This window comes from Mastigoproctus giganteus, chromosome 9 (assembly GCF_048544385.1).
Source record: "Mastigoproctus giganteus isolate SK-2022 chromosome 9, ASM4854438v1, whole genome shotgun sequence".
NCBI classification, from domain to species: domain Eukaryota; kingdom Metazoa; phylum Arthropoda; class Arachnida; order Uropygi; family Thelyphonidae; genus Mastigoproctus; species Mastigoproctus giganteus.
The window spans coordinates 182331073-182353340 of NC_143583.1; the positions used below are offsets into that span (position 1 = coordinate 182331073).

General features: G+C 39.2%; 1 protein-coding gene across 1 annotated transcript in view; it reads left to right on the plus strand.

The window, feature by feature from the left end:
• fs(2)ltoPP43 (female sterile (2) ltoPP43) overlaps positions 1-1699 on the plus strand; it is a 52034-nt gene extending 50335 nt beyond the window's left edge. Inside the window, exon 6 of the mRNA XM_090381366.1 lies at positions 1489-1699. Coding sequence (XP_090237492.1) covers positions 1489-1667 — 179 coding nt within the window. The 3' untranslated portion in view covers positions 1668-1699. The remainder of the gene's footprint in view (positions 1-1488) is intronic.
• Positions 1700-22268: the final 20569 nt, after the last annotated feature.

Consider the following 22268-nt stretch of genomic DNA (forward strand, 5'->3'; position numbering starts at 1 on the left):
AAGTACAGGGAGTACTTTGTCACAAATGATTTTATGGTAACTGAGAAGAAAGTGGAAAATAAATTGTTGAAGCCAGAAGTAAATAATGCACCTGGAATCTATGGAACCTATCTAATTATATTAAAAGCAGTACCAAAAGAGGTAAACAAATCTTTGGCCATAATTATGAGAGTACTTTCAATCCAGAGGAAGTACTTGCATATTGGAGATGTACAAATGTCTGTCCAATTCACAAAGGTGGGAAGGGAAGTCAAAGGACTAGATCAGTAATTAGACCTATAGGCTTGATTTCTGTTTCAGGGAAGACATGGAATCACTGATTTTAAAGAAGTAATACAGGATCATCTTTACAGGAATGCAGTTAATGACAATCACAGAATATATTTGTTAAGAGCAGATCTTGTCTGACCGGCTTCTGTGTCATAGTAGCTGATCTTGATCAGTTACTATAATACAGAAGCCGGTCAGACAAGATCTGCTCTTCTAAGGAACTGGATGCAGGAAAAAAAAAAAAAAATTGAAATTATATACTTAGATTTCAGTAAAGCTTTTGACACTGCTACACATGAGACTGTTGTACAAATTGGAACAGTGTGGATAGGGTAAGTTGCTGCAATGGATAAAGGAATGACTGACTGGCAGAAGGCTGTTATAAATGGGCACTGCTCTTCTTGGAGTAATGTCATTAGTGACATCCCTCAGTGTTCAGTGCTTGGCCCCTTACTCTTTTTGTTATTTATTAATGATACCAATGAAGGGATATCTAGCTTTTTGTCTGTTTGCAGATGATACAAAGGTTAGCAGGGTGGTTAATGACAGGAATCAAGGCATATTTCTGCAACAAGATCTAGAAAAATTAGGCTGATGTGCTGAGAAGCGGCAGATGAGGTTTTACATTGTTACAGCAACAGTAATTCAATTGAAAAATAACATACCAATTGGGTGGTACCACATATAGACAATGGAGAACAAAAATCTGTGGGGAAGGGGAGATTAATTTATTCGTCTGATATGAAGTTCACTGAACAGTGCAGATAGGCTGCTAGGATTGCTCATTGGGTTCTTTTTACACTGTTCCACATGAAACTAGAAAAATATTGTAACAGTGTGGAATTAGGGTAAGTTGCTGCAATGAATAAAGGGACAGTTGAGTGGCAGAAGGTTGTTATAAATGGGCACTGCTCTTCTTGGAGTAATTTTATTAGTGATATCCCTCAGGGTTCAGTGCTTGTCCCCTTACTGTTTTCAGTTTTTATTAACCATCAGCATTCTTTTATGGCAGCTATGTGGTTCATGTTAGCAATGAATTTTCTTTGGCTTTTTTTTAGCCTTGTAATTGAAACATTAGACTTTTGAAAGCAGCATATATAAAATAACATTTGCAGTAAGATTTAGAAAGAATAGTTTATTTTTATAAGTCTCATATATATATATATTTACAGTGTAATTAATTTATTCATTAATTTTGATTTCTCTTATATTCTGAAGAGGAAGAGATTTACAACAATGAAGATGATGAAGAGTATACTTTAAATCACTCAGAGTCTTATGAACATGATGCTCGTTATTTTGGCTCAGCCTATGCAAAATATAAAGCAAGAGCTGTTAGGGAGCTATTTGGAGATGAGGATGATGAAGAAAAGGAAGATGCTTCTTTTTCAGATTGAGTGTGGGTGTATTGATTGCAGTTTTTGTTTATTTTTATTGAAATTGTATTTTTGTAATATACTGTAAATAGCAAGCTTTTTAATAAATTTAAATATGTATGATAAATTCCTCCTTGTTTTTTGTTGGATGATATCATGAAATTAGCTATTGTTGTACCTTGTACCAGATAAATGAATACCAACTAGTAATTGGAGGGAAGAGAAAAAATACTTAAATTCTTTCCTTCATCTGGGCAACAGCTTCTAGTCTTAAGTGAAGACTTGTTACCTTTCATATATACTCATGCTTTGATGATAGTCTGTCATTTAAATATATATTAGTGGCCAAAAAATTGTATATCCCATAAAGTTATTTCTGAAGGCATCATTCTGTAAGAGCATGCTGTTGCATCACACCAAATGCTTCTCTTTTTCAGATTGTAATAAATGCATGTTTTTGCATCATCATAAGTGTAAAAGCATCTGAATTTCAATTAATGCTTATATTGTAAAAAAATTTATGTATGTCATATTGCTGCCGAACATAAATTAATAGCACTTGCTGTTAATTTTTATTGAGTGCCAATTTTGCCAAAAATGGACAACTTATTGTGACACACACACACACACACACACACACACACACACACACACACACACTCATTCATTCTCTCGGTGATATTTTTGTAATGCCTTAAATATTTGTTTGTCTGGTGTTAGCAGATTCAGGATAGCTATGGGTGTTCCAGTCAGTGTCTCCATAACTGATATTATAATGGGGGCCCTGGAGGACTTGTTTTTGAATCTGCTGCCAGTTATACTTTAGGAAAGATAAATGGACGATATGTTTGTTGTCATTCCCTGCAAGAGGTGGATCATGCTCTCCTGTTTCTTGGATACCTTGGTTTGGCATGCAGATTCCTAATTGGTGACATAAGTATATAGAAAACCAGTGTGCAAGGAACAGTTCACTAGTTATAGGATGGCACATATCCCCATCGAGCATGGTCCCATTGTGGTTCTGCTGCCAACAGAGATTCTGAGATCTCTACAGTTGGGCATATTTCTCCAGGTGCAGTTATCTCCTCCACCAAGTTCTGGACAGATTTCAGTTGTATGGGAATAATTTAGTTTCCCATTCCAACTGCAATATTATATTGAGCTCATTGCCACTGCTTATTCCCCACCACCTGGGTGTGTCTTGGTAGGCTGTTGCAACATTATATTGATTGTGTGAAGCTCCTTATCAGGAAGTTGCAATCAATAATTTTCACAGTTAAATCTGTGTTCCCTTGTCATAATGTGCAGATTCTGTTAATTGGATCACTTGCCCCTGGTAGTGGGTTGTTTTATATTGGTAAGACAACTTGTAGGCTTTGTGAACACATTTTGGAGCATGAAGGGGCTGGGCTATTTGCTAGGTCAATTTTGCTCGTTCCACTGTTGTTGAGCATTACTGGTGTGAGACATTAACTGTAATCCATGTTCCACCACCAGTGTTGAAATTTTGGTCTTTGCATGATTCATTGTTGCTCTAGGTTAGTAGGTTAGAAGCATTCCATATAGCTATGCCATGTTCCAACATTAATTGCAATCTAGGAACTCGCATACACCTCCATTACAGAGGAAGTTATTTGGATATATGATGAGTGATCGTGAACTTTTAACATGGATAATGTTGCTCTACTTAAACTGAGTCTGACAGCTAATATTTTCTTTCTCTCACCTTCCCCCCCCCTGTTGCAAGTATTAGCAGGACAGCACTTCATGTCTTACTGTTTGCTTTGTGATGATTAGTTTCAGGATATGAAAATTGAAAAGTTGGACTGACCACCCTGGAGTCCTAACCTCAATCCTGTAAAGAACCTCTGGGATGACTTGAGTCATTAGTTATGTGAGGAGAGACTGTCTAAAGAGCAGCTAAATTGGTAGTTGTTTTGAAGTCTGTGAATGGCAGCTTTAGCATTTGTGACAGCCTCTAGGTTCCGTGGAACAGACTAAAGGCTGTCATAAGCACTAAAGATTCAAGCACATGTTAGCTTTTCTGTAAATAAAGGTTAATTATAGATATGCAGGTGTCTGGATATTAATGTAGGGTAGTTTCCCTTCAAAGAAGCAAATTGTTGCAACACTGACATGTTTCTGCCTCGTGGAATGTGTGTGTGGTACAGTTGCTCCTGAACATTCAGTTGTGCACTGTGCTGATACAAACACTGTAAAAAGACCAGATGTAGTGTTAATGTGTTTGAAAAGTTTGTTAGGGTTATGCTGAAAATGTTTCTGATCATTAAGCTACCAGAAAGGAGCAATCACTTGGAATGCTCCCTGATATCTGTCCTTGCCACAAAGTGATGGGCTGTACAATCGTGTGTTGCCTCTTAAGAAAGGCATAATCCTATACCCACTGAAGGTAGCACAATATCAGTGGGGCCAACAAATCCCCATGCCATTGGTACCTCAAGCCAATGCCACCAACAAAAAAATCAGAGAGAGAGAGAGAGGAAAAACATATACAAATACATGAAATTATACTGTATTTAAAGACTAAATTACATAAATACTCATAAGAGGTCAATCATGCTAAACCAGTTCTTAAATGCATTCAAATACTCTTCCACACAACTTGCCCTACAGGTAGAAATAGAAGAACTGACGAATAGGTTCCTAAATAGAGGATACCCGATTACCTCTAGCAATAGCATTAAATTATAAGCTAAAGACAAAATGATCAATAACAAACATAGATAGGATTAATAAAAAATATTTTATTTCAATGCTGTATGTTGAACAGTGGTATAGACAAATTTACAACCTTTTTAGAGGTACGGAAATGCAAATTGTAGCAAAACTGGTCCATAAGTTATATGCAACACTCAAAAATCACACGGTGCTATCGACTTCCGAACAAACACATGACCTTGTCTACCACATTTCTTGTAAGGATTGTGATTCTTCTTACACTGGATCTACCAGATGTATTTTTAACTCTAGGGTTAAGCAACATGAAGCATCAGTCCGTGCATCATGTGCGAACGCATCAGAACTAGCATTCCATGCAATAAATGAAACCCACACATTCCTGTTTAACGAAGCCAAAATTTTAAATATTTAACATAATTATAAGTTATTGATTGCCGAAACATTAGAAATGAAAATACAAAGAAACTTAATATTCGTCGTCCTTTTCTCATATCTGATTTGTGGTCATTCGAATGCATGCATTCCAAAGACTAATCTCCTATTTATAAGATTCCGTACACACGTTTCGTTAGTTTCATTCCACCCTGTGAACATGACACTTGTCAAAGTTTTAGTCTGCTTATGGGAGGAATTCTTTAATTTCATTGTTTTATTGTTCTTTTATCTCATTTTAATAGTAATTTCAATTTTATTTGTATTCTAAATTTGCGTTTATGACAAAATGTCTTCCTTCACTCTAGAGGCTGTGTGGGGGGTTTGATATTTCTGGGATCAGGTTGGGGTTCACTGCTGTGATCCTGGGGTGTTGGACTGTCCATGTGTCAATAGTGAGGAACACATTGAGTTTTTAAATTATGTAATTTTGTTTCAACATATTTCATAATTTATTTGCATAAGGAGATTTGGTAAAGAAATCCTACTGACTGAATAAAAGGTAACTCCTTATTTTTTTAAAAATATTAGACTAAATGCACAAGGCATAATTCCATATGGGTTTAAATTAATTATATATAATATCAGTGTTGATACACCATAGTTAACCCATAAAATTTCATTGTGGCTACCTTCACAACGAGATACCAGGTATTGCACTACTTTAACTTTTACGCTACGTTGTCTATTCTTGGAAACTTGTGATTACCAGGCTCCCTCTGGCGGTGCTGTTTCAAGGCTTGTTGGCTTATCACTGGTGGGTGGGCAGATAATGCAAACATACTATCACAGTTGTGAAGTTAATTCCACAATATGAGGGATGCCAAATGGTGAACAGAATGATACTGTATTTAAATGCTCAAGGCATAATTCCATATGGGTTTAAACTAACTATATAATATCGGTGTAGATACACCATAGTTAACCCATAAAATTAAAATATGTAGTGTAAAAACATTGTTTTAATTATATCTCATATTGTGGCTACCTTCGCAACAAGATACCACTACTTTGTAGTGGTATATTGTTGTGAAGTAACGCTTCTCTAGTAGAGAAGACTACTACCTGCTATCTCTTGTGAAGGTAGCCACAATATGAAATATAATTAAAACGATGCATCTACACCGATATTATATAGTATAAAATTATATACAGTATCATATCGATCAAATGAGGTATTAGTATTGTATCCTAGTCATAAACAGTTCAATCTAGTAAGATAAGCTGAGAAACATAATACTGTTGAACACTAACCGACCAGTGTAACACTTTATATTAGGATCAAAGTCAGTGAAGAGGTCTTGTTCAGAGTTAACTGGTATTCATTAGCAATGTGGGCTGAATACTTTGTTCCCAATCTTCAAGGGACCCACAAGAACAGAAAGGTAAATCTTGTTAAATTAAGTTGAACTGTTTATCACTTATGGATCCGTGACCAGAAAGAAAGAACATTGTGTAAAGATTAGAATAAACCATTTTAAGAAGGAAGGTTTTTTTTTTTAATGTAATCCCCAAACACTGAAAGGATTAGCACTTAGTACAGTGTGTGGGTTGAAGACTGAGAAGATGACAAAAGATACTTGTTAACATTTTCTGGTGTAGGGTTTTAGCCATATCAGCAACTTAGGCCATATTCTGCTATATATAATGTCTGTAAATTGAATTTGTAATGGGGCTGGTTTGCTGAATGAAAAACAGAATTTCAGGGAGAAAAAAAAAACCATGACACAGTAGCTACACGCAGACTAATTCAGGCAAAATTCCTCATGGTACTGGCGGTATTTTGAATTCTGGTCTTTTCCACAAGAGTGGGCAAGATGGCAATTCTACAAAACTGCTACCCACAAAGTTCTGTTGACTTCAGACTTCAATTTCTGTAGACTTTAATTATCTGGAAAAACATGTTAAGGGAAGTTATTCCAGAAAATAAGTTGAAGAGAGAAGAAAAATTAGATTCATGAGGTTGAAGTAGGACAATTAATGGATGTTGGCTGGTTGCAGCATGTGTTCGGGCTGGTGAATAAGAGAGAAAGAGGAATTATGGAAGCTAATTCAGAAGAACAGTGCTCATGGAAGTATCTATAGAAAAGGCATGCAGCAGAAATAGAACGTGTATGAGACAGTGGAAAGACTAAGAGATGGGTCACTAATTAACCTAACTACTGTCTTTTTGAATGAAGTCTACAAGGCAGATTATGGGAACAGTGTCCCATGGTAAGATGGATCTGAGATTTGTACAGAGTAGATGTTTAGAAGAAAAGTAATGCCAAGAGCAAAAGAGAAAACTCAGTTTTTTACATGCAGAGGAAGTACTATTTCCTCTGGGCAAAGAGTGGGAATAAGGAATTCTTCACTTATATAAATGCAAAGAAGAGAAGAACAAATCAGATTACACCCTTATGTAATGGACGTGGGACAGTATTAGGATACCTCAGCTGCTGTTGCATAAGAACTCAATTACTTTGCATCGATATTTACAGAAGAAAAACCCTTTATGTCAATGAGAAATTATGGGAGTGAAGTTGAAAAATATGTAATTAATGACGTGATTATTTAATGAAAAAACTTTCTAGCCCACAGGCAAGTAAGGCTCCTGGGGTTGATGGCATATACCCTATAATTTTAAGAGGCAGGAAGTTTTTTTTTTTGTTGTTGTTGGCACATCAGCTTCTGTGGCTATAATGCACCTCCAAGGTTTTTGCATTTTACTATGATTCAAACCCGCAACCTTTGGTTTGCCAGGCAGGCACTTTACCCACCTGGCTAGCCTGGCAGGCAAGGTAGCAAGTGAGTGCATCATGACTGGACAGATTCTGTTGGATTGGAAAAGTGCCAATATATCTCCAATACATAAATGCAGTTCTAAGAGTGTTGTGGGAAATTACCGACCAGTCAGTATAACTTCATTAGTAGGGAAAATCATGGTGGCAATGATCAAGGGTGGAATTCAGGATCATTTAGATAGAAATGAAGGATACACAGCATGGTTTTATAAAGGGAAAATCAGTTTAACAAATCTGGTTAGCTGTTTTGATGGGGTCACTTGTGAGCTGGATTTAGGGAATAATTTCGACATTATTTAGATTTCAGCAAACCATTTTGACTCTGTCCCACACGAGCGGTTACTTTATAAGCAGGAACAGACTGGAATCACGGAGAAATTCCTTAGATGGATAGCAGGATGGCTTCAGGGAAGGAGGAAGAGGGTTTTGATAAATGGATATTTGTCAGATTGGGTTGATGTAAGAAGTGGGATTCCCCAAGGATCAGTATTGGGATCACTACTGTTTTTGATTTTCTTAAATGACATTGATGAAGTTATAGAGGGCATGATGTCTAAATTTGCAGATGATATAAAGATTAGTAGAGTAAATGTTCACTGCCAAACAGGCTAATTATGAGTGACCTAGATAAACTTCAGGAATGGTCAGAAAACTAGCAGCTATGCTTTAATCCAGCAAAGTGTCATTGAAGATAAGAGGAGCAGAAGAATCCTTTTTGCAAGATATAAGACAGGTGAGCATTAGAAGGATTGAAATTAAGTTATCTTTCAGTGGATAATTACCTGGAGATCACCATTTAAGGAATTTGTAGTGGATATTCGAGAAGTTGAATCTGTTTGTACAGGGCAAAGTTTCTCAAACTGGAAGGTGGAATACAATGTGCTATCATCAGCAAAACTATGGATAAGATTTCCTGTCAATGGAAGAATGTCTTCAATATACAAGAGGGGCGCCTCCGTAGCCAGGTGGGAAGGAGCAGCAGTGCGTAGCACACGCTTCTTGATTAGACCGGGGTTCGAGCTCGTCACCACCAAATACGGAGGATGCGGAAAGGTCAAGGAATGACCACCGCATATCCCCGGAGCAATATGGCCTTAGTTGCTAATGCTCCTGAAAACCAACCAAACAAACAAACAAACATACAAGAGGGAAAAGCATGGGAGAGAGAACTGAACCTTGGGGGAAAGCAGCATTAATGGAGAAGTTAGAAGACAGCCGACTACCATGACCTGCATTGAGCAGTTAGAGGGGAAAACTGGATGCCCAATAAAAAAAAAAACAGATGGCAACCCATAAGATGGAAGCATATTTAGAACTTTATTCCAAACACAAAAGCTTTTGAAATGTCAAGGAAAACTGCTTCAGCTTCACCAAACTTTCCATTGAATTTGTTCATAGATAGGTAATATAAGCCAATATATCACCAGTGGATCGACAATAATGGAATCTATATTGGAGGTCATTCATGAGATGAAAGGTGTTTTGACCAGCCAAGTCACCAGATTTAAATTCTACAGGGTGTCTCTAAAATATTGGTACAAACGTTTAGTGGAGGTAGGTAACGTCTAAAGGAATGTGAATCGCATAGGAACCCATAACCGGAAACGTCACGGAAAGTAGTAGCAGAGGCACAAGAAGCAGAAATGACACAAGACAGTAATTAGTGGCAAACATTTATTTGACATAATATTAACAATGGAGTACGAGATGGATGCATTTCATGATGTTACAACAGATGCTCGAAGGTTCCACCATGAGACGTGATGCATGCGTGACACCGACGCAGCATGGATTGGCGGACACGGTCGAACACACCTGGAGTTCCTTTGCCCGTAGCAGCAGCGCAGACGAGTCTTGCCACGAGATCCATTTCCATCTCCACAGGCGATTCATACACGATAGATTTGTGGACCCCCACAGAAAAATCAAGGCTCGATAAATCAGGTGAGCGTGGGGGCTAGGCAACGGGTCCACCATGGCCAATCCATCAATGCCTAAAACGCCTGTTCAAATGGTAAGAAAACACACCTTCCATAATGGGCAGGCGCCCCGTCATGTTGAAACCAAATGTTGCATCTCACATTTGCGGGACCGTCGTCAAGTAACCCTGGTAGAACTTGTTCAAGAAAGATCCGATATTTATCGGAGTTCATGCGGGATGGTAACAGGTATGGGCCGACTAAGCAGTCACCTGCCCACATTTATTGCGAAGCGATGTGCTACATGGGGGCACACACTGTATGGATCCTCTGCTAATCCATACGCTAGGTGCATGTCTGCCAGCTCACAGTTCGTATATCGATGCATGCTCTTCGTGCGGCGACTACTGCTTGAGTAAACCAGAAATTTTCTCTCGCGCGAACTGATGAACAGTGCCGTGTACCGACTTAAGGTGACATTTCCGGTTATGGGTTCCTATCTCCTGCTATGCCCAAGAGCTCTTCGCAAGAAGACTTGTGCTCGCTGCAATGGAGCACAACTGAACCCTATACGTGACAACCAGGAATAACAACTGAACCTGCTTAATAAAGGACAAGAACTGACTTGACTAAACTGGACGGGACCTGGTCCCATGAGTGATATTCCAAATGGGAACACCAATGCCACTGAAGACCAACTGCAGCTTTCTGCTCACCATCTTGGCTCTCAAACCATGCTCCCTTGCATGGTCCTATCTTTTCCTGTCTTCCCCGGCAGGGGACTGTATCTTCCATCCCCTCACTTCCTTGCCACTCCCCTCTTCGCCTGGTGGGGCATGGACGTGCCCCACTGATTATCTGGGGTCGCCTTCTCTATCGTCCCCTCCAGCCTTCTGTCTCCCCCCCACTCTACCTAATACGCAAGTGTATACCCCACATAACTTAATTTAATAATGACTACATTTAATTGCATTCACAGTAAACTCATTTGGCCTTTCTACACAATTTTCTTAACCCCCACTGAGCGAAAATTTTATTTTATTTTATTATATATATATATATATATATATATATATATATATATATATATATTAGTATTAGTATTAGTAACGGCCGTATGGTGCAAGAAAGCCTATGGCTTATGCTGCACCAGCCAAAAAAAAAAAAAAAAAAAATCCGAACAAAACAATGATAAAAACAAAAATTAAATAAATAAATAATAATAATTAATAAATAAATAAAAATAATAAAATGAAATTAAAAATTAAATAAAAAGGAAATTAATCCTATCATCCTATGCGCTTCCCTTACCCGAAAGTACTATCCAGATGACCTTTGAATTTCCCCAAACTGTCGGCCTCTACCACCCATGAAGGCAACTTATTCCAATAATTTATAACTCGCTGGCTAAAATAAAACTTCCTGCAGTCCAATCTACACATTTCCCCCCGTAACTTGAATTTATGTCCCCTAGTTCTAGCATCATTTATAATCTTGAAAATTTCGTCCTCATTCATTTTACTGATGCCTCTCAGAGCCTTAAACACCTCAATCAAATCTCCTCTAAGGTGTCTAGTTTCCAAACTCTGCAACCCACATATTCGAAGTCTTTCTTCATAAGGACGCCCTTTCGCCGATCTCACCAGGCGAGTTACCCTTCTTTGCACCCTTTCAAGAAGCTCGATGTCTTTCTTTAGGTGCGGTCTCCATACTTGAACACAGTATTCCAAGTGTGGTCTAACATAGGCCTTATATAATGGGATTATCACGTCCCTATCTCTACTTGCAAAAGTTCGATAGATCATCGATAGGACACCATGGGCCTTCCTTGCAACCTGTTTACAATGCTCAGAGAATTTCATGTCTGACCGTATCGTAACACCCAAGTCCCTTTCCTCCAGTACTGGGTTTAGTTGAACTCCACCAAGTGAATAAGTTATTTTGGGATTACTGTTTCCCAGGTGTAATACCTTACACTTTGTTGGATTAAAGCACAGCTGCCATTTTTCTGACCATTCTTGAAGTCTATCTAGGTCTCTCTGAAGAAGCTCAGCTTGACAGTGATCATTAACTACTCTACCAATTTTAACATCATCTGCAAATTTAGACATCATGCCCTCTATCCCTTCATCAATGTCGTTTATGAAAATTAAAAACAACAATGGTCCTAATACTGATCCTTGGGGAACACCACTTCTTACATCAACCCAATCTGAGGAATAGCCATTTATCACAACCCTCTGCCTCCTGCCCTGAAGCCATCCTTCTATCCATCTAAGGATTTTCCCAGTGATTCCAACCTGTTCCAGCTTATAAAGCAACCGCTCATGTGGGACTGAGTCAAAAGCTTTGCTGAAATCTAAATAAACAATGTCGAAATTATTTCCTAAATCCAGCTCGTGAGTGACCCTTTCGAAATAGCGAACCAGATTTGTTAAACATGATTTTCCCTTTACAAAACCATGCTGAGTATCCTTGAGAATTTCAATTCTATCCAAATGATCCTGAATTCCACCCTTGATCAATGCCTCCATGATTTTCCCTACTACTGAAGTCAGACTGACAGGTCGATAACTTCCCACTTCACTTTTAGAGCCACCCTTATGTATGGGAGATACATTTGCACTTTTCCAATCCAAGGGAATCTCCCCAGAGTCTAGTGATGCTCGCATAACCAGCCTCAGTGGTTCAATGCACTCGCTTGCCGCCTCTCTCAAGATTATAGGGTATATTCCATCAACTCCAGGAGCCTTACTAGTCTGTAGGCTTGAAAGTTTTTTCATTAAATAATCTTGCGAAATTTCAATATCATTAATTACATATTTTTTAACTTCGCTCCCACAATTTCCCATTGCCACAAAAGGCTTTTCATTTGTAAATATCGATGCAAAATAACTGTTGAGTTCATCTGCAACGGCAGCTGGTGTATTTATTACTATCCCCTTTCCCTTACGTAAAGGTCCGATCTGGTTTGTCCTGCTCTTCTTGGCATTTATATATGTGAAGAATTCTTTATCCCCCCTCTTTGCTCTGTTTGCTAGTGATTTCTCATAAACTGCCTTTGCCTGTCGAACCTTTTCTGTGGCTCTATTACACATCACCTTGTAGCTGTTATAGGCTTCAGTACTTTTTATTGCTCTGTAACGTTTCCATGCCACCTTTTTCTGCTCAAGTAATGTGGCAACTTCACTATTCATCCAACTTGGAACCCTTCTCGTGGAGTATTTTTTTAATGGTATATACGCATTCAAGGCATCTGTGATTAATGTTTTAAAAGCGTACCACAGTTCAATTGTATTTATTCTCTGCGCGATATCTACCCAGTTAATAGAGGCCATGTAGTACCTTAAGGCATCGTAATTTCCTGTTCTGAAATTAAAACCCATTCCTTTGCCTTTTACTTCTGCTACCTCTCTCGTCATCATCCACCGTAGAACTCCGTGATCACTTCCTGCTACTGGTTCCTCTACTGTCAGCCCTGTTATGTCATCTGATTCATGTGTGATGATGAGGTCTAGGATATTCTTTTCTCTAGTACTCTCCCTGACATGTTGATACAAATAACAGTCATCTAGTTGATTTAAAAATTTTGTTCCCCATGTCGAGTTTCCTTCCCATTTACTCCAATCAATTAGAGACAAATTGAAATCACCCATAATAAGGCATTGACGCTTACTTGCCCATTCCATTTGCATGTAGAGGCTTTTGTCATAGTCTTCACAATCACCTGGTCTGTAGATTACGCCTACTCGCATTGTACCTTTGTTTCCAACTATCTCACACCATACAGACTCTATACTAGCATGTGAAATGTCTGAATCTGGGAAAGCTATCGTCGCACTCAGGCTGCTTCTGATAAGAAGCATTACCCCACCACCCCTTCTATCTAACCTATCCTTCCTAAATACATTATACAAGCCGTACTGAAACTCATCATCCCCAATTTCCGGGTGGCACCACGTCTCCGTAAGCCCTATTATGTCCGCGTTACTTGTTTTAACCAGCAGTTCGAATTCGCTCATTTTATTGACGACACTTCTAACGTTACTTATACAGTAGATTTAACAATTAAGATTTACTGTTCTTGTATATTTAACAACCCTAACACAACCCTTGAAGTTTTTTAGGCTCTCTTCCCTGATATTAGCTACCTGCTCACGTGAAACGTCTTTGCCCCCAGAACATCTAGATAATACATCCAGTTGGGGTAACAGATAAGGACTCTTAAGGTATGTGCAAGAGTTACATTGACCAATATTATCAGATAAACGCGTGTCAGTATTACCCACATCCCCCCTAACTAGCAGTTTCCCTGAGCCTTTAAGGTATCCTCAATAATACTGGCAAAAACTTTTGCACCACCTTTGTTTAAGTGTATCCCGTCTCTACAAAACAAATTCCTTCTACCTACAAGTGTGGGCCATGCTGATAGAAATTTACCCCCTAAAGCCTTGCAGATTCCTTCAAGTCTTGAGTTAATCCACAAGGCTCTTAACATATAATCCCTCCTATCGTGTCTGGGCAGAATTGCAGACACATAGACATTATGCCCTAGCTCGCGACATTTCCTCAGCATGGTCCTGTATTTTTCCAACAAATCGTCAGATCGTGTACGTTTAATATCGTTTGTCCCCACATGAATAATAATATTTTCTTTACCCCCTTTAAAATCTGACAGTCTGTTGGTGACATCATCAATAGTTGCTCCCGGCAGACATACCCTGGTTCTGCTCCACCTATCTTTATTACAAAAAATATTCCCCGTTTCCCTGACAATGGAGTCTCCTAATAAAACAATGTCCTTTCTAACCAGGGTAGTTTGCACTTGGTTTTTCTGTTTTGAGGCTCGAATCGGGTGTGCATCACTTGGTAGATTGCTGGAGTTTTGAGTCCCTGACGAGCTCCCAGAAGCATTATTTTCGAGGGCAAGCACTCGTTTTTTCAGGGACTCAAATTGTTCCATCAGTGCACCAAATTTTAATTTAAGATCGGTGCACTCCTTACATCGATCACAAAGAAAAGAATCCCCAGGTGAGGTAGGATTAGTCACCAGGTCGACCTTGGAAAACATTCCACAGGTTCCACAACGGATTAAATCATGACTCACCCGTAAATCGCCATCTGCTATTTCCGTGTGACTCACGATACCCTGTGACGTGTTTAAGGCAGATCTCGTAACAACCATTATAAAATTAAATAAATATCAATGAAAGTAACTTTAAAAAATTATATCTATAATATTATTAAAATCAAACAGTTACAGGAAAACCTATAACAAAATAATCCAACAATATTTAAATAAATCAAGTATTTAAAAGCACTATCCAAAAGTAAACCACTTAACTGAGGAGCCCTGTCTAAGCGCGTCCGCTCACCTCGAATGCCAACCTTTATTATATATATATATATATATATAATAAAATAAAATAATATATATATTTTTTAAGTCTTAGCCACTGAAATCTCAGGAAATTAGGTGGCAGGACCTGCCAGAGTAAATATTTCAATACTAGTGTACCTGGTCTGCCTCCACGAGGCATAGTGTGGACAACGTTGGGCCCCAGCAGGGGTCTAGCGGCTAAATGGCCAGAAGAACAACGATACACAACACTACACTCATACAATATCCATACACTTTTAAATCTCTGGCCTTTACAGTGAACTGTTACAGCCACAATGAAAGCAACGCGGAGATGGGGGAAACCCCTGGTGCCGTTAGACACGAACACACTATACACTATACACTATGGGTTCCTATGCGATTCACATTCCTTTAGATGTTACCTACCTCCCCTAAACGTGATCCTCTACATCCTCTATAGTCCTATACATCCTCTATTCAAGGTGTCTCAAAAATATTGTCCCAATATTTTTGAGACACCTTGAATAGAGGATGTATAGGACTATTTCGAATTTGGACCTGGATCTTTCTTGGCATTAAGATTGTGCAAAATTCTGATATCCTTTTTACAGAAGACCACTGAGTACGTTCAGTGGAATGTACTCAGAATGGTAGGAAGTGGTTTACAAAGATCGCCAATATAAGAGTTAAAAGTAAGATGCTAGCAAGTCGGCATTATCTTTAGCTGGGGTGGCAATAGAACAATCAGGTTTTAAAAGAGGTGGGAGTACATGTGGGCAAATTTGCAAAAAAAGATTTTGCAGTGCTCGAAGTAGAAATGTTTTCTACTCTTAGCCTTTTCAAAAAAAAAAAAAAAAAAAAAATCTAGTTTGGACTGATTATTAACCGCTTTAGTATTGTTGCAAGCTATGATGAACATGAACATGGAGATTTCAATATACAAACCAAATGTGATATATAACATTATTATTTTGAACAGCCTTAACACATTTATCGTAGTACCAAGGTTTAGATAAATGACGAGATTTTAAAGCAGAGTGCAGAATAAAGGATTCGTCACTACAAAAAAGAAAAAAAAAACTACAGTATTTCAATAGGGTCACCCAGAAAGTTATTTCATCTACCCATGTGTATTGTGTGTGAAAAACCAAGTTTCCAGTGGTAAAATGTTCCTGCCTACACATGAGACTGGCTAACTCAGCCATGGAGTGAAAAAAGCCCATAAAAGTTCCGCGCGTCATACTGGTTTCGAACCTGAGCCTTTTCCATTGGTGTGGGATGGACAGATACCACTGTGTTACTCATGCAGATTCATCACTACATTTTACATTTTATTTACATACATTTTTATTCCATATATACATATTTACATACATTTTTATTCCATATATACATATATACAAACACTTTCTATTTACAATCATCCAATTCTGTGTAAGAAACTTTAGATTATAAAGCTTCACTTACAAACTATGAACAGCAATAAAACGTACACCATGTATGTATGTTTGTATCTTCATTTAAATCACCTTATGTATTTTATATTGAATTCTTTTCATTGATTCTTTGAAAATTATTTTGGTGTAAATTTGAAAAATTTGAAAAAACCAAAGCACAGAAGGTACTGATATTAGCATTAGCATTAGCATTAGCATTAGTAGAGGCATTTGATGCAAGAAAGCAAGCTTATGCAGCATCAGCCAAAAAAAAAAAAAAAAAAACCCACTTCCACTTCACCCCTCTGTTCGTTCAAAATACCTGTCCAGCTGAGCCTTAAACTTATTTAGGCTATCAACCTCCACCACAAGGGATGGCAGTCTGTTCCACCATCCAACCACCCGCTGGCTAAAGGCAAATTTCCGCACGTCTATCCTACATCTGTCTTTCCTCAATTTGAATTTATGCCCTCTCAGGTGATTTTTCTGAGCTAGAGGAAGAATCCCATCAGCATTGAGCATGCTTAAACCATTCAAGGCTTTATACACCTCTATCAGATCACCTCGCTGGTGCCTAGTCTCCAGACACTGTAATTTGCAAAACTTAAGCCTTTCTTCGTAAGAGCACCCCTTTGTTCCATTCACTAATCTTGTTGCCCTTCTCTGTACTCGTTCCAGCAGCTCTACATCCTTCTTGAAATGAGATCTCCAGACCTGTATACAGTACTCTAGGTGTGGCCTGACCATTGCCTTATACAATGGAATAATCACCTCCTTATCCCTGCTGGAAAAATTCCTGTATATCATTGACAATACTCCATGAGCTACTCTTGCAGCCCGTCTGCACTGCTCAGAGAACTTCATATCTGCCTGCACAATCACCCCCAAGTCCCTTTCATTCTCTACCACTGTCAGTGTAGTACCACAGAGTTGATACGTTGCTCTGGGGTTGCTTTTTCCCATGTGTAGTACTTTACATTTGTCAATGTTAAACTTCATTTGCCACCTCTCAGCCCATCTGCTCAACCTTTCCAGATCCTGTTGCAGCAGCATAGTGTCAGTAGTGTCCTTGACAACCCTGCCAACCTTTGTATCATCTGCAAACTTGGACATTAAGCTTGATATACCATCATCAATATCATTTATAAATACAGAAAACAATAATGGACCCAACACTGAGCCCTGAGGGACTCCACTAATTACATTAGTCCACGATGAGCAGTGTCCATTGATTACCACTCTCTGTCTTCTCCCCCTCAACCACCCCTTTATCCATAGCAGCAATTTGCCTCCAATGTCACACTGCTCCAATTTGTGTAGCAGTCTTCCATGTGCAACAGTATCAAAAGCCTTTCTAAGATCCAAGTATATAATATCAAAGTTATTCCCTGCATCCAGTTCTTTTGTGACTGCATCATAGTATCCAATCAGGTTGGTCAGGCAAGACTTCCCCTTAACAAAACCATGCTGTGTCTGAGCTATAACTGAAGTCTTGTCTAAATGATCCTGCAGTGCTTCTTTAACCAGTGCCTCCATTAATTTTCCTGGAACAGAAGTTAAGCTCACAGGTCTACAATTACTTGTGTCAGCCTTTGATCCTCCTTTGTGAATTGGGGTCACATTTGCACATTTCCAGTCTATGGGTACCTCCCCTGAGTCCAAGGGAGCTCTCATAATTATGGCTAAGGGTTTGCTTACTTCCTTTGCTGCCTCCTTTAATATAACTGGATAGATCCCATCCACCCCGGGTGCCTTTCTTGTGTTTATCTTCAACAGTTTCTCCTCCACTTTACTCCCAGTTATTTCAAGATTCTGTAGCTTACTGCTAGAGTTGAATACACCTCTGGCATTCCCCTTGCTGAATAACTCCTCATGTGTGAATGTCGATGCAAAATATTCATTTAGTTTGTTGGCTACCTGAGCAGGATCATCAACAGTTGACCCATCAATATCAAGTGGACCAATCTGATTCATCCCCTTCCTTCTAGAGTTTACATAAGTAAAGAACTCTTTGCTGTTTTTCTTTGCATCCCTTGCCAAGGATTTCTCGTAATCTGCCTTCGCCTGCCTAACCTCCTTTGTAACTTGGTTGCATATCAACTTGTATCTATCATAGGCTTCTGTGTCATGTGTTAATTTGTAAGTATCCCATGCATTTTTCTTCTCTGCCATATGCCTCATTAGTTCATCTGACATCCATTTTGGCCTAAACCTTGAACAATATTTCTTAGTTGGTATGTAAAGCCTAGTAGCTTCCAAGATAAGTTCTTTGAATGCTTCCCATTTTGAATTTGCTGTTGGTAACATCATCAGTTGGTCCCACTGTATAGAATTTAAATACTGTCTCAGTCCATCGTAGTCGCCTTTACGGAAACAATAACCCTTCCCTTTACCCCTAATGGTAGTTACCTCTTTCAGTAAATCCCACTTCAGCACACTGTGATCACTGCCACATAGTGGTTCATTTATCTGCAGATTCTGAATGCATGAAGAATCACTGCTGATAATCAAATCAAGAGTATTACTCCCTCTAGTTGCCTCCCGAACATGCTGATGTAGAAAACAATCATCCAATAAATCCACAAAAGCCCTGCTAGTGTGTGAGTAACCAGCCCCCAAATTCCAGTCAATATCTGGGAAATTAAAATCTCCCATTATAAGACTCTCTGATTTACTGGCCCACTCTATTTCCCTGTACAGTTCCTTATTATACTCATCAGAGTCATTAGGCGTATAGCACACTCCTACTCTCAATTTTGATCTCCCAATGCTTATGTCACACCAAACTGACTCAACACTGCACTGTCCAGCGATGTCGACTGGCTTCACTTCCTTGGTTTTTATGTGTTTCTTAACTAATAGCATAACCCCTCCCCCCTTCCTATCCTGTCTATCCTTTCTGTAGACGTTGAACTCCCCAAATTGCATTTCTGCATCCCTTATATCTGTGTGACACCACGTCTCTGATATCCCAACAATATCTGCCTTTGATGTTTTGAGCAATACCTCAAATTCATCAAATTTATTTACTAAACTCCTAGCATTGGTGTACACGCAAGTATACCTGCACCTGTTTCTATTCTTAGCTACCCTAACACAACCCATGTGTTTACTTGTACCGCAATGGCTCCCAGCAGTCTCTGAAATACCATGCATCTTGTTTTTCAGGCTTCTGCTCATTCTAATAGAAGCAGTGCAAGAATCTCTTTCACCTCTGCCAGTGGCTACTGTCAATCTATTGGTCTTTGTCTCCCCCCAAGCTAGCAGTTTTCCGACCCACCTAATACTGCCTCGATAGCATCAGCAAATATTCTTGCACCCTTTCTATTTAAGTGTATCCCATCCCTGTAGAAGCAATCTCTCCTGTTAACAAGTACAGTCCAGGCTGAAAAAAATTCTACCCCTTGAGCCTTGCACAATCTTTCCAGGGCCGAATTGATCGACAAGGCTCTCATCATATACTCCCTCCTATCGTGGAGGGAGTATATGATTATATATATCTCCTATATCTTAATATATATCTCCTATATATTAAGTTAGTAAGTTTTGTGTTTTGTGAACTTACTGACATTTAAGTAAATACGTTTGGTCCTCGTTATCACAGACATTCTCTCAAATAGGCCAGACAAACTGTACTTGCTACCTGGGAGTCTAAAATGCTGATGGAACTGATATTCGGGCGACAATCAAGTCAAGTGGACTCAATTTCGGCAAAGTACGGACGGTCTGTGACAGCCAAATCCTCTGCTTGCCCTTCCCGATGGCGGGACTGTTAGTAATCCTGGGTATAACCTCCATGCACAAGCACACTGTGGGTGACCAGCCAAGTGTGAACCAACGTAAGCACAGGTCGAGGTGTGGCACCCACACCACATGAAGGAAAGCCGCCCCTCTGTGTTACCATGCAATACTAGGTGGTAGATGACTCTCGTCAACCGGTGCAATCCCACCACTTTGCTTAATGGAGGCTTTAAGTGGTGGAACTCATGTTTAGTCTCCAGAGCTAAGTTCCGGTCAACCCTTCCCCATCTCTTCCATCATTCGGTACCACTGATGACTTTTGAGGTTATGATGAACATCATGGCGAGATCAAATCTTCCTTATATTTTGAGGGTACAGCTCTAAACCGGTGTTCGCAGGCCGGCCGCTAGATATACACGGGACCGGACCGAACCATTTCACAAATATACGTGGTCTCAATTCTAATCTCAATGATGTCCATTTCGACTTGAAGTCTCTCAAGCCCCATATACTTTTTCTGCCAGAATCTCAGTTATCGGTTGATTAAACCACTGCTCATCTCAGTTGCCCAAATTATTCGCTGTATGATTCCTTTCACCTCAAAGGTGGAGTTTGTGCATATGTCCGTTCCGATATTCCCTGTCAGAGACTTGGTAATTTGGAGTCTCCTCCTTTCGATCTTCTCTGGCTTAAAATCTCTCTACGCCATTGTGTAAAATTAATCTGTTGTCTCTACCATTCTCCCAACTCCACTAATCACTTGGAGCTCTTTGACTTCCTCTCTTTGCAACTTGACTTTCTCCAGTCCAACTTTCCTAACAGTGAGGTAATTTTCCTTGGTGATTTTATTGTTCACAACTCCAGCTGGCTTCCGTTTTCTAATCACACCGACCAAACTGGTCGAGATGCTGAGGCTTTTGCAAATACTAATGACCTTGCACAGATTGTTCATTTACCTACAAGAATACCGGACAATCCTAACCATAGAGCCAACACGCTTGATCTTTTCCTCACAAACGACCCTTCTAAGTACATGGTCGAAGTGAGAGGTCCTTTAGGCGCTTCAGATCACAACTTGGTGATTATCTCTTGTCCAATGGAGCCTTTATCTCATGGCTATTCCCAACCTCGTGTTGTTTGTCATTACAAGAATGCAAAATGGAATGACCTGCGATATTTCTTTTCTTCTTTTCCTTGGTTGGATTACTGTTTCAAAACTTCTGATGTTAACGTTTGCTCAGATCGTGTCAGTGAAATTATTCTTGTAGGAATGGAATCCTTTATTCCACACTCCACTTTAAAATCTCGTCCTTGATCTAAACCTTGGTTTTCCAATAAATGTGCTAAGGCTGTTCATCAAGAGAAGAACGTTGCATATCGTAATTGGCTTGTTTCCAATTCTTCAGTTTCATTATCTGCCTACACCAAATCTCGAAACAATTGTAAAGCAGTTATTAATCAGTCCAAACTAGATTTTGAACAGACTAAGAGTAGAAAACTTGCTTTGATACTGTTGCACGTGGAAAACTGCTGCACAAATTGGAGCAGTGTGGCATTGGAGGTAAATTGCTGCTATGGATAAAGGGATGGTTGAGGGGGAGAAGGCCGACCTGGCTAGCCGGGTGGGTAAAGTGCCTGCCTGGCAACCCAAAGGTCGCGGGTTCGTATCCCGCCTCGGGCTTGGATCAAAGTACTGCAAAAACCTTGAGAGGTGCATAATGGCCACAGAAGCCGATGCGCCAACAACTACCAAAAAAAAAAAAAAAGAGGGAGAGAAGACAGAGAGTGGTAATCAATGGACACTCCTCATCTTTGGACTAATGTTATCAGTGGGTGTTAGTGTCCCAAACCTGGGGACAAGAATTTGCAGACCTGTGCAGTTCTGCAAATCTCAAAAGAAATTATATAGGATTGATTAGTTCATTCATAACTGTACCAAACAACAACACAGTTAAGTAAACTCTGCCAAATAATCAGATTTATGATTGCACCTTATGACATATTCATTGTGACAAGCTGTGGCCAATAACCAATTGGTTATAGAAACAGTCTAGGGAGTTAATTTAAATCATAGTGACTAATCTCCAGAATCTTCAATCTCCTAAGCTCTAATACAATACAGTAAAATTAATTTACAATACATAGAATTTCTTCAATTTGTATTCCATAAGCTAGCAGCCACAGTGATTTAACCAGGCCCTAAGAAATTAATCTTGAGCTTGATGTCGAAGAAACTACATTGATTTTAC